The sequence below is a fragment of the Cyprinodon variegatus genome, unplaced genomic scaffold (assembly GCF_000732505.1).
Source record: "Cyprinodon variegatus isolate N-32 unplaced genomic scaffold, C_variegatus-1.0 Scaffold40, whole genome shotgun sequence".
NCBI lineage: Eukaryota > Metazoa > Chordata > Actinopteri > Cyprinodontiformes > Cyprinodontidae > Cyprinodon > Cyprinodon variegatus.
In genome coordinates, this window is record NW_015150493.1 from 331,080 (window position 1) to 342,762 (window position 11,683).

General features: G+C 38.1%; 1 protein-coding gene across 3 annotated transcripts in view; it reads left to right on the top strand.

The window, feature by feature from the left end:
- The window catches only part of fgfr2 (fibroblast growth factor receptor 2), a 54,511-nt gene extending 46,031 nt beyond the window's left edge, over window positions 1–8,480 (top strand). For all 3 annotated transcript variants that reach the window (XM_015369969.1, XM_015369968.1, XM_015369970.1), the window contains 4 exons: window positions 125–195; window positions 4,315–4,452; window positions 5,617–5,722; window positions 7,812–8,480. In XM_015369969.1, coding sequence (XP_015225455.1) covers window positions 125–195; window positions 4,315–4,452; window positions 5,617–5,722; window positions 7,812–7,976 — 480 coding nt within the window. In that variant the 3' untranslated portion in view covers window positions 7,977–8,480. The remainder of the gene's footprint in view (window positions 1–124; window positions 196–4,314; window positions 4,453–5,616; window positions 5,723–7,811) is intronic.
- The last annotated feature ends 3,203 nt before the right edge of the window (window positions 8,481–11,683 follow it).

An 11,683-nucleotide genomic window follows, 5' to 3' on the forward strand; every position in this document is an offset into this window, starting at 1 on the left:
TTAAGAGTAACAAGATAATGACAGCGAATAGCTCGAAAGATGCTGATGATGCCAGAAATAAGGAGTCCAAGAGTTTCTTACGGCTTGGCTTTTAGTTAACCTTCCTGTGTGTTTGTCTTTTCAGGGTCGTCTCCCGGTTAAATGGATGGCTCCCGAGGCGCTCTTCGACCGGGTCTACACACATCAGAGTGATGTGTGAGTATTTGTATTCCATATTTGTATTTACTAGAAGTCACTGTTGCATTTTCTATCACTGCCCCTTGTGCAGTTAGATTTAAGTAAGGTGCCACCTTGGATTTTTGGGTGATGGGTATAGAGTTTTTGGGGGGTTATTGGCTATAGGAGGCAAACGTTGGCCAGTCTGTGGCAAAAGTGAGGATTTCACGCTAGACTTGCAGCCAATGCTGTGTTACTAATCTGACTGTCTTCAAAGAGCCTGGAAGGAGTCCGAGGCCCACCAGAACCCCTCCCTTCCCCCCTCCAGCTTCTCCGGCCCTGCTCGGAAGTCTCCCCACCTTTTCAGGCCTCTACTTAATGTCTGAACATAACAGTGCTGTAGGCCTGCATTCCCTCTCTCCTGTCCCCCCTCTTCTCCTCATTCAGCAAAACTTAACACATGCTGCTGTTCATTGTTTTGGACCCGTTCCATGATCAAAATAACTCCCCCTCTTTCCCTTTTATCTCTGAATTCTTATTTTCTTTCATCTGGTATGTGAATCGTTGACCCGTGTATGTCTCTTCCTCATTTTATTTAAGATCAAGAGTACTCATTCTAAAAACAGAACAAAGCAAGAGCATCCCTCTATTTTTGGTGTTTGAGTCTCATGAGTCCTGACAGAGTTGTTTGAAGTTTCTGCTGCAGACACTGGCGGCAGAAAAGCGCATGTGGCAATTAGATAAATGCCTTGCTGACCCTCGCCAAAGGAGGCTTTCGCTGCGAGCATTTCAGTCAGACACCAGTAGCACACAAAACATCCCAATTAACTCGAAGAATGCGTTTACTGTCGTTGTCTCTGTGTGGTTTGTCTCGTGTACATAAAAAAAATCTGTGTACACGCAGGGCGTCCTTCATGTTCCACAGCACAGCACCAATCAATAACACAGGAGAGCTCTGCAGAAAGGGAGTGTGTGCGCTAGGTCCTGTGTACTGGCTCACCACTAATTACGATCCATCACTCACTTTTAGTAATTGGCTTTTTGTGTGTGTGCAGGAGGAGGTGGAGCCGAATCAAACATCACAAGGCACAGGCAATCTATACATGACATCAGATTAAATGAATACATGAATTGTAATGACACTCCCCCCTTTGCGGTATAACAAATGGGCTCAGAGGAGCAGCTCTGGAGAGTGTAGGTATGAGCGGACAGTTACAGCTGAAGTGTAGAGAGCCAGACTTTAGTTTTAGATCCAATATATCCACTGGAGATGCACCGATCAAGGTTTTTCTTGCAGATTTTCCATTTATTTTTTATCGAACTTTGACTATTATTTTTATTTCACTTTTATAAACTTTGGGCAGTTATTTTCTTTATTTTTATGGAAACACTATGAGCTGTTGTTAAAAAGTATTTGTGCAGAGTTGAAATCTTTAAGTGTAAACGGGAGTCTTTCCTTGTATTCGCTAGAAAAAGGCATTTATCCTTAATCTTTCAGTCCCCTAAAGGTTGCACACACTTATGAATTCTGTTCCATTCATGACATAAAAGAGCTTGATGTTCAAAATAATTATATAGAACAATTACAACACATTTTTTCTTCTTTCCTGACTATTTTCCAAGACAGCTCCCCTGAGCTGAATGATAAACAGTTACATTTTATTGTTCTTTCTCGCTTCCACATCAGAATCTTGTATTTGTCACATGCTGTTAGCACCTGGTCATTTCACTGATGTATTTAAGAAAAAAATGGGTTTACTAGCTGATTCATTACTAACAAATCAAATCTTTCGTTTTTTTCTTGGCCATACATGTTTAGGTTGATTATAATAACCCTAGCCTTCCTTCTGTCACTTAACCCACACAAAAGAGTGTTAAAGGTAGTGCGACCTTTTAGCGTTTTGGTATATTTTGTTTGTAAACCAGAGGAAGAAAATCTGTAAGTCTTTATCCTATAGTCAGAGCTTCCACACCAAATACTATTGTACTCAGTGTGACTCTTAAAGGAAAATTCCGGTTTTTAACACTTTTAGCCCATTTTCTGTAGTGTCCAGGATGAAATCGAATGATCGACACCAAAATTTTGACGATTGGTCCTGTCTCTGCTATTTGGCTCATGCAGAATCCCCCCCTGGCTGCTTCAGAATGGCTTCCATAGTGCATGTCCGATAATGTCCTTAAAACAACCTTAAATGTTCTTTTTTTAAAATATGCTACTCACCGGGTCGTCAGCGCTGTTCAATGACGTTCCAAAAAAAGTTTTGTGAAGAAAAACCGTTCCTGTCTTGTTTTATTTAGCATTTTGTAAATCCCAGAACTATTTTTTCCGATACATCACAACCGCTTATAAACTTCCGCTTCCCGTTCGAATCTGAAGCGTTGCACACTCCAGACCACTAGTTGGCGACGGTATCTTCTACCGTCAAACTCAAAGTCCAATATGTCCTCCTCAAGAATCCACCTTTCGTATTCCATTTTCAGAGTTTTTAAAAGTGTTTAACAGAGACGTTAGCACCTCAACGTCGGAGTACACAGAGTGAAGCAGAAACACTTGGGCCTTGCGAAAAGACTACAACTATGTGTAAACAGGCCCCATTTCCGTTTCCGGTGGCGGAGGGATATTGACTATTCCAACAGAACTCAATGGGATTTACAAAATGCTAAATAAAACACTACAGGAACGTTTTTTCTTTACGAAACTTTTTTTGGAACGTCATTGAACAGCGCTGACGACCCGGTGAGTAGCATATTTTAAAAAAAGAACGTTTAAGGTTGTTTTAAGGACATTATCGGACATGCACTATGGAAGCCATTCTGAAGCAGCCAGGGGGGGATTCTGCATGAGCCAAATAGCAGAGACAGGACCAATTGTCAAAATTTTGGTGTCGATCATTCGATTTCATCCTGGACACTACAGAAAATGGGCTAAAAGTGTTAAAAACTGGAATTTTCCTTTAATATGGTGCATTTAGAGGAGTATTTTTTCCTACTGACTCCTCACCAACCTGGTCCAGTCCACCTGTAAACAGGAATTTGGTTTTCAAATCATAACCAGATTTTATATGCATCTATGATAACCACACAATATATAAAGTGGTTTTATCATTCATGTCTGCACTGATTTTTGGCAGCGATCAGATATCCTGCACTGGAAGCATATGATGTAACACTATGACTTGAATGTGATGAGATATGGATGACTCCTCAGTCCCAACCTTGTTTACATAGAGGCATCCATTAATTAAATGACTTGCATAAACATAATCTATGTTTGAAACTGACCGAACCACAGAAGTGTTCTGGTCTCCACTAAGGCATAATGCCAGGTCAGCTAAGTACCCCCCTGGGTTTGTGTGTTTATTTTTGTAAGTCATGGCTGCTTGCAGGTGGACATCATCCTGCACAGCTAAACAAGCTGACAAGTGCTGAGCGATGGTTACAAAGTGACACAGAAAGGAGAGACGAGTGTGTCAACAAGGGCAGAGATGCAATGCATTGATAGAGCAGAGAACAGACCTGGCCGGCTGGTTGTGTAAACAGATGAAAGAAATGATAAATGCCCAAGTTTTTGGTGTGTGCAGAGTTTTCTGGTTGGACCCCTCATGTGCTTGATATGCACGCAGTCTGTAGTAATGCATGCTATGTTTCGTAAAATAATGCACCCCTTACATCTTAAAACAGAAGCTGCTAAGTGAAAAAGTTTACATTTGAGACCTGGAGCTTAGGAACAGGAAGTTGAAGCAAGCAAGCAGTTAATAATTAGTATTCACCACCTCTGCCTCTGGACATCTTTTGTTGATTATTTCTCCTTTGTCTGCTGTGGGTGGTCCAGTGTTTGCTTTGGTTTGGTGCGAATGGACAATGCCAGGCTCTGTAACCAGTCAGCTAGGCACAAAAACCGTCATTGAGATCAGAGCTGTGCAGCACTGCCAGTGGCTTTGCACCACAAGTCACTGGATGACAGAAAGTGGGCATTTAATGCACTGATGTTTCTATGTTGTATTTCCTCTCTCCATAAATCATTTGACAAGACGGAAGTTATCTGCCAAGCAGCTCTAATGGTGCCATATACTGAAGGTTTCTGATTAGATTTGCATACATCTGCATTTCTTCTCTGACTTTGAATTCCCTTTGTATTTTCCCTGTTTTCCTCACTAGTTGGTCTTTTGGGGTGCTGATGTGGGAGATCTTCACCCTTGGGGGTTCACCCTACCCTGGCATTCCTGTAGAAGAGCTCTTCAAGTTGCTAAAAGAGGGACATCGCATGGACAAACCTGGAAACTGCACCAATGAGCTGTAAGTTTAGTACTTTACTCCAAAAATAAAATCTTTTCCATCCAATTAAAGTCAGCCTTAGTTGTTGTTGCACTAAGCTTAACATTTTTTGGAAGTTGTTCTCCTATGTTATCACCTCCCAAAATTCCCAGTAAAATCTAATCCAACTGAATGCATACAAAAGCAACCACCCAAACACACAAGATTATTATTATTTTTACAATTAAAAGTGATAAAGTAGCAATAGCCTGATATGTGAATATTGTAATTTATTTTAAAATTGTATTTACATTAACATTTAATAATTATTAGGAGAAAAAATAAATAAAACTCATTCTGACCCCTTTTCATATCCAATTTTTTTCCTCAAAGGTAAAAAGAGAATTTTACTTTTGTGTATGAGCGTTTATGTGGATGTAGCGTTAGCAACATTAGCTGTTTGCCATGTTTCATTTAGCATTGTTTCCTGATCACACCAATTATAAGTTAATAGTTGCACAAGCAGCAACACCTTCTAACTGCCTGCAAGCGAGTCGCTGATTGGTGGAATCAAGCAAAGTGGAATAATATTAACACCCTTCCACAAATCCATCAAGGAGGACAATTTTGATCGCATTCTGTGGAGAGTTTTTTCTGGTTTGAACCAAGAGGCATCAAGAAAAAACCAAACACATTTTCTGTCTCCAGATTTTCTTGGAGGTTTTTCTGAAACCCAATATGAACAGACACATTTTAAGATGGAAAATTCAGATTTCTGGGTGATGGGACCTGCAAAAAGCTCCAATTTGGAAATTTGCATCCTATGTATACCGATATATTGGCTCGCTAATATTTTGATGACCATTAGCCTTTCATTCTTGTATCAGCATTTGGTCGCTATATACATGGATTCCAGATTCATGCATTGAATCTGGAATGCATTCAGCAGCTATGCCTTGAGATCACACAAATCTCATGCACTGCAGTAATACATCTTTCTTTTTTGATAAAAATGAGAATTGTCTGAATTTTGGTAATCATTGCTTTCATTTTTATTATATAAATGAAGTAAAAAATCAATACTGGCATAAAAAATCAGGTTTGGTTATACTGGTGTCAAAATAATAGATATCGGCCTTAAGGAAAAACCTGTACCGGTCAATCTCTAATATGTATGATGTTAAAGTATATTTTCTCCTCTCTCAGGTACATGATGATGAAAGACTGCTGGCACGCCATTCCATCACAGAGACCCACCTTCAAGCAGCTAGTAGAGGACCTGGATCGAATCCTCACCCTGAACACTAATGAGGTGAGTCTAACTGCCATTCACACCTCTCCTTTTCGGTAACCGTTAGCTCATTCGATCTGGGTGGCCAGAATTCATGCCTCATGTACCTTCCTTGCAAACAGACCTTTAAATGCAATAAAACACCAAACACAATAGAGGGAGGAGAACACCAGTTTTTGAGTGTTGCCAGAAAGTTTATAGAGCTTGGTTGACGTGAGGCTGATACGGTGCTGAGAAATGACTGGATGATCTGATCCTTACTCAGCATAGCTGCTGAGGTCCAGTCGTCACATCAATGCCTCATTCCCTCTTTTTCATTCGCTTCTTTGTCTCTTTCAAAAGAAGCCGCCAATTGAAAGCTGTAAAGAAATGTCTGCTCTGGAGTTGGACCCTTGTGGACTTATGCCAAAAAATCCCAACTTAGAGTTCAAACTTGAAATGTAATAAAGCCCCCTTTTCTTGCCCCTTTTTCTCTCCCTTTCCTTCACCCCAAACCGCTGGCAGATGTGGAGATCTTTAGTAATATGAGCCTGTTCGTGTTGAGCTGGGAAAATGGAAGCCAGTGCTCATTTTCTACAAAAACCCCAAGAACTCTTCATCCACACAGCGAGGCCCAGTAACAGCCATTAAAGTCAAGGAGAGGGGGGAAAAAAGGGGGCCTCCACAGGCACAAACATCTTTGCAATACTGGACTGAGTCAAAAATTAATAACAGGATTTCTTGAGGTTTTCATCTTTCCCTTTTCATGGCGGTTAGCTGAACTCTTCCAGCTTCTTGAATTTTTTTTCAAACCGTCTCCTATGGTTTACGTCAAGAATTTCAACGCCAGATTTCTGACTGAATGTATGTGGATACAGTTAAGGTCCAGTATAGGGGCCCCAGTTCCTATGAACATTCATACTCTATTAACATATTTTTACCTTTTATCATGTAGTGAACTCAAACATCATTGCATTTTTTTTTTTACAGACTAACACAGTAATGCTTAGTATTTAAGTGGAACTAGATGAGCTTTTCAACCATGGTTTAGAAAAATAAATCTGAAAATTGTTGCTTGCATTTGTATTTAGCCTCTCTAAGTCTAAACATCTTCTGCAAATAAAGCTGTAAATCATTTTGAGGCTGTCCCTAATGGCACAGATCGGGTTTAAAATCTTTACCCATTATATTGTCCTTTTTTTACACATGCATATGCAAATAAAAGCATACTCTTGTAGGTTTATTAAAATTCCGCCTTATCTGCAAAAGCACAGAATAAGTCTGTTTCTAAAACGTTAAAGAAGCTTAGAGGTGGTACTTTGGGTATTTAAAATCAACAGAATCATGGTTGTGATTGACCAGCAGCTCCTCTGTCATGAAAAAGTCAGAAAGACATTAAATACCAGACATTCAACCATGCCTGCTAAACGCTGAGAATAATTCTGCTCCTGAAGGCAATGCTAAAAGTCCAAGGAATCAGCTCTATTTTCTAAAAAAAAAAAAAAGAACTTTTTGGCTTGTTATCTCCCATCAGAACAGAGTTTCTGTTTTAATAAAATTATATATAAGGAGAAAAAAATGAATCTTGGATAATTTCATCTTCTCTTCAGCAGTGGGTCTCTGAAGCCCCCCTTAGAATTAACATTGGCCTTTTTTGGCTGCTTCTTGTCCACATCCTGTGCTTGTCTTTGCCATTAAGTTCAGATCTGAGGCTTTGTTTTGGGTGGCTCGCAGCTATTCCACAGAACTTCACGGGTTTGGTTCTTAACATCTGATCCAACTCTAACTGTTCTGCTGTGTGATCAGGTCAGCTTGAGCTCTGCTGGATAAGACAGCAATCCAGCATTCAATTTATGACCTATTATTTCTCCAAATATTTTCCTACACTGTCCAGTAGAAGATTATTTTTCCATTCTATTCTGTAAATTCTCCCAGGATTTGGTATGGTTTAGATGAATATCAATATAAAGGTGATCCTCCCCTCCTTCCCTTGAAAGTCTTGGTGAACGGGTTTCAACTCTTGATCTATCAGCTCCTGGGTTGCACCTGAAGTTTTGCAACTTTTTTTGTATAGTCTAAGTGTAGATGTTTTTTTTCTAACAGTCTTTTTCTCCCCCATCTGCATCCTCAGGAATATCTGGACCTGTGTGCTCCTACGGAGCAGTACTCCCCCAGCTTCCCTGACACCCGAAGCTCCTGCTCCTCCGGCGATGACTCCGTGTTTTCCCACGACCCATTGCCGGAAGACCCATGTCTCCCCAAGTACCAGCACATCAACGGGAACGTCAAGAGATGAGCCTCTGCTGGCTCAGATCCCTCCCCCAAACCAAACCCCCCGCCCCCCCCCGAAGCCAACTTTTGGCCTGCCCCAACCTCAATGTCGCTGAACAGACGTAGCACAGACACCTTCCTTGAAACGGACCCAAACAGGGACTTGCACTGCCACACGCCGAAACAGAACACTCGAGGTCTTAAAGAAGGGGACAGAGGCTGATATGGAGGCTCCTTCATACTGACTGAATGTACTGACATTCCCTGAGGCTTCCTCCTTCTCTCTCTCGTGTAAACACACAGCTTTTTCTCATCTTTTGGTTCTCATCTTCCCAACCCGATGCTCCACAGCACTACTTGTTTGGTGATCCAGTAGCAGTGCTTGGCATTCCAAGATTTGTTTACTCCCAGAGGAATGTATGGACTGGTATAAACTGAAAAATAAACAAAGGAAGAGGAAAACATGAAACTAGAAGACGAATAGGAAAATGGACTTACAGATGGAGCTCTGACTAACAAAACAAAAAAAGGAATATGAGGGGAACAGATATAAAAACTTCTCTCCTGCTTATTTTGTGATATTGGTGCATCTCTCTTGATAGATGTCTGGAGAAAGAATCCCCATTAAATGTAAAGTGCTGGCTATATTTGTAAATATATTCAAATATGTATAAAAATATATTATATATTTACTATGAATTATTTTTTGTATGGACTTGGAAATAACCCCCTCCAAACCTTGCTCCCATTTTTTGAGGGAGGTTATGCTGACAGATGTCCTATATTTCTTCTCATACACACTCTGGTCAACACACACCTTTTCTCAGTAACATTTGAGCATTGGCTTTCAGGGACTTCGGTAGTATGTTAATTTATTAAGTTACGTATTTTAAAAATGAATTGTAAAAGAACAAAAAAAGAAAACCAACAGGATGGTGGAAAGGATTACATTAATGCTGATGATATGAAATAATCCGTTAAATTTATGGTAATTTAAGAATAATCCTTCAGCAGTTAACAGAAGGTTTCTATTTTTAGATGTTTGGAGAAATCCAGATTTTGTAAGTTTTATACATGAATGTGAATATTAAGTTAAAAACTTAAAAAACTGTACATTTTATAGTCATCTAATCCTTCTCTATCCCATTGTTTTTAGCCACGGTTTAGGCAATGAAATATTTGGATATTTATATATAAGTAAAAGAAATGTCTACTTGCAATCATCTTCCTCATTTGTAATAAAGAAATAAACCTAGAGTTCCTTAAAATAATTACATTTGGAAAATATCAATTGTTTTTTTTTTGCTTTTGTTTTTTTTTGTTTTTGTTTTTTACTGGACCAACATTAAGATGCTGTTTTGCAGATGTTCATGCTGCATTTGCAAAAAAAATAAATATGGAAAAACCACCTTCACTTGTTCATTGCATAATTTTTCAGCAGGTTAAGCTTCATTATTAGAGGTGCATAGAAACCATTGTTTACTTTCCTTAACACCCTCAAGCATATTAAATATATATATATATGCACATTAATAGGGTTAGATTACTGTGTTCACATTCACATTTGCTAGACATTTTAGTTCAAAGGACCAGAGTATCACAAGGAAAATGTATCAAGAATATAATTTGTTATCCACACTTATTTTCAGTTGGTGATCCAAAGGCTGCTGGATTCACATAAAGATGAGGATTTTTTTTAACAGGAACAAAATATTTATATATATATACATATTTTTTAAAATATTATTATTGAGTTAATACTTTATGTGGGTCATATAGCTCAGTGTCCAAGGCACCATTTTATCAGGGAAGGAATAATAAAAGAAAAACTCTAAAAATATGACTCCTGACTGACTCCTTTTCTGATAAACATAGCTTCTGATTTAATGATTTTGTGCTTTTCTGAAGGATTCGTAAATTTTTAAGATGTTGGAGAATCTATTTTAAAATATACCTCTATAGGTAAAACTTGAAGGAAGAAGAATCAACATGGCGGTTGCCTATGATTATTGTTTACAACATTATTTTGTTTTTTAGATAACACAAAAATCACAAATAAAATCAAGCCTCATCTTCAAGACTAAATATTGTTCATACTTCAGTTTATGCTCTCTGAGGGTCCAAACGTCAACTTGTTTTTTTGTTATGTTTTTGATGTTGGAACCACCAAAGCATGAACATGTTGTTATACCCATAATAACCTTATCTGACTATAAGTATGGAAAATGCTTTTTTTCTTTTTTCAAAACTTTTCAATGTAAATTGTTGCATTTACTTGCCGGAATTTTGCACTCTAAATTGCTGTGATTGTGGGTTATAGCCTACAAAACTCCTTTAGGTGTCATATATTTATTTTTAAATTACCTTTTTTTTTCAAACTTTATATTTTTTAAATGCTACATAGACGGAAATGCTATAAAACTCCACTTTATCGTTAGGTCTGCATTCTTTTATTGAACCTTCAACTTTATCTGAGGCTCAGTTTAGCACTGAATAAATTAATGCTGACCTGAAGCCTTCACTTGATCAAATATTTTTCTCAACATCCCTATATTTCACTGAGATGCCCCAGCTTTAATAAATATCTTTTTTTAATGATTGTAAGGGATCTTTAAGGTAAGCTGCAAGGGAAAATGTAGATTTACTGTATACACAGGAGGCTCAGCATGTGAAGGGGCTTAAAACTAATGTTTTAGACATATGCATGCTGAACCAGAAAGATTCATAAATTGATTTGATAGATGTGCATCACCATAACACAGCATGTTATCAATGAAGTCTACCTTCAGAAGGTTTTATGTTTTACATGTTAGGGTATAGGAAGTCGGACGAATCTCCAGAGGAGCTGTAAGTGAACAAATTTGGGCTTTTCACAAATTCTAAGAAACTCAACGTCTGTTGCTTAAATAACAAAAAAAAAAAAAAAAAAAAAAAAAACGACAACAAGCAAAACTGCAAAGCTCAGCGCAGTTGCAGAGTAAATCTGGTTGAATTAAGTACTTAATTCCTGGCATGCATTGAAGGCCATTCTGTTAATGAAAAAGGAAACTTGTAATGATAGCCCTGATTTTTTGCTCGATCCGTCTGACGGTGATCAGCCAAAAAGGATTTGCTAGCCTTTCTAATATACTCAGAGATGGGATAATTGATTTCCCTTATCAGAACTGATTTAATTCAGCAAAGCGAGTGACTGATTTACTCGATTTGATCTTTGAGTTAATCACAGCCGATCTCCTATTGACTTTAATTAGAAACAGTAAACGTAGCCATTCTCTGTTTTAGTGTCTGGTTATCCATCTTGCACATTACATGTAACAGATACAAAGGTTAACTTGACTCATTATGCCAAAAAATGGCTTTAAAAGTAAATGAAATATTATATATGAACAAAAGTAAATATTGAGTATTCAGAATTAGAAAGACTGCTCTGCTCCAGATGGTGGTTTGGCTGATTTTCAATGGTTAGCTTTTAAATTGTATATAAATTCATATGTGATATTTCATTATACATCTAGGCCTATTTGTGAGATTTACCCAATTATTTAAAGTTTAGACCAAAGGGGAAAGTTTGGATTTATCGCTCCCTTATTTTATAAGGTTGTTTTAAATAACAGAAATATTTGTTCGTTTCTCTTAAACTTAAATCAGAGTAGCCATGTATATATTTTTTCATTTACTTTTTCCTTTCTTAAGTAGCTTAAGTGGTGCACACATATATATTCTTCTCGGAAA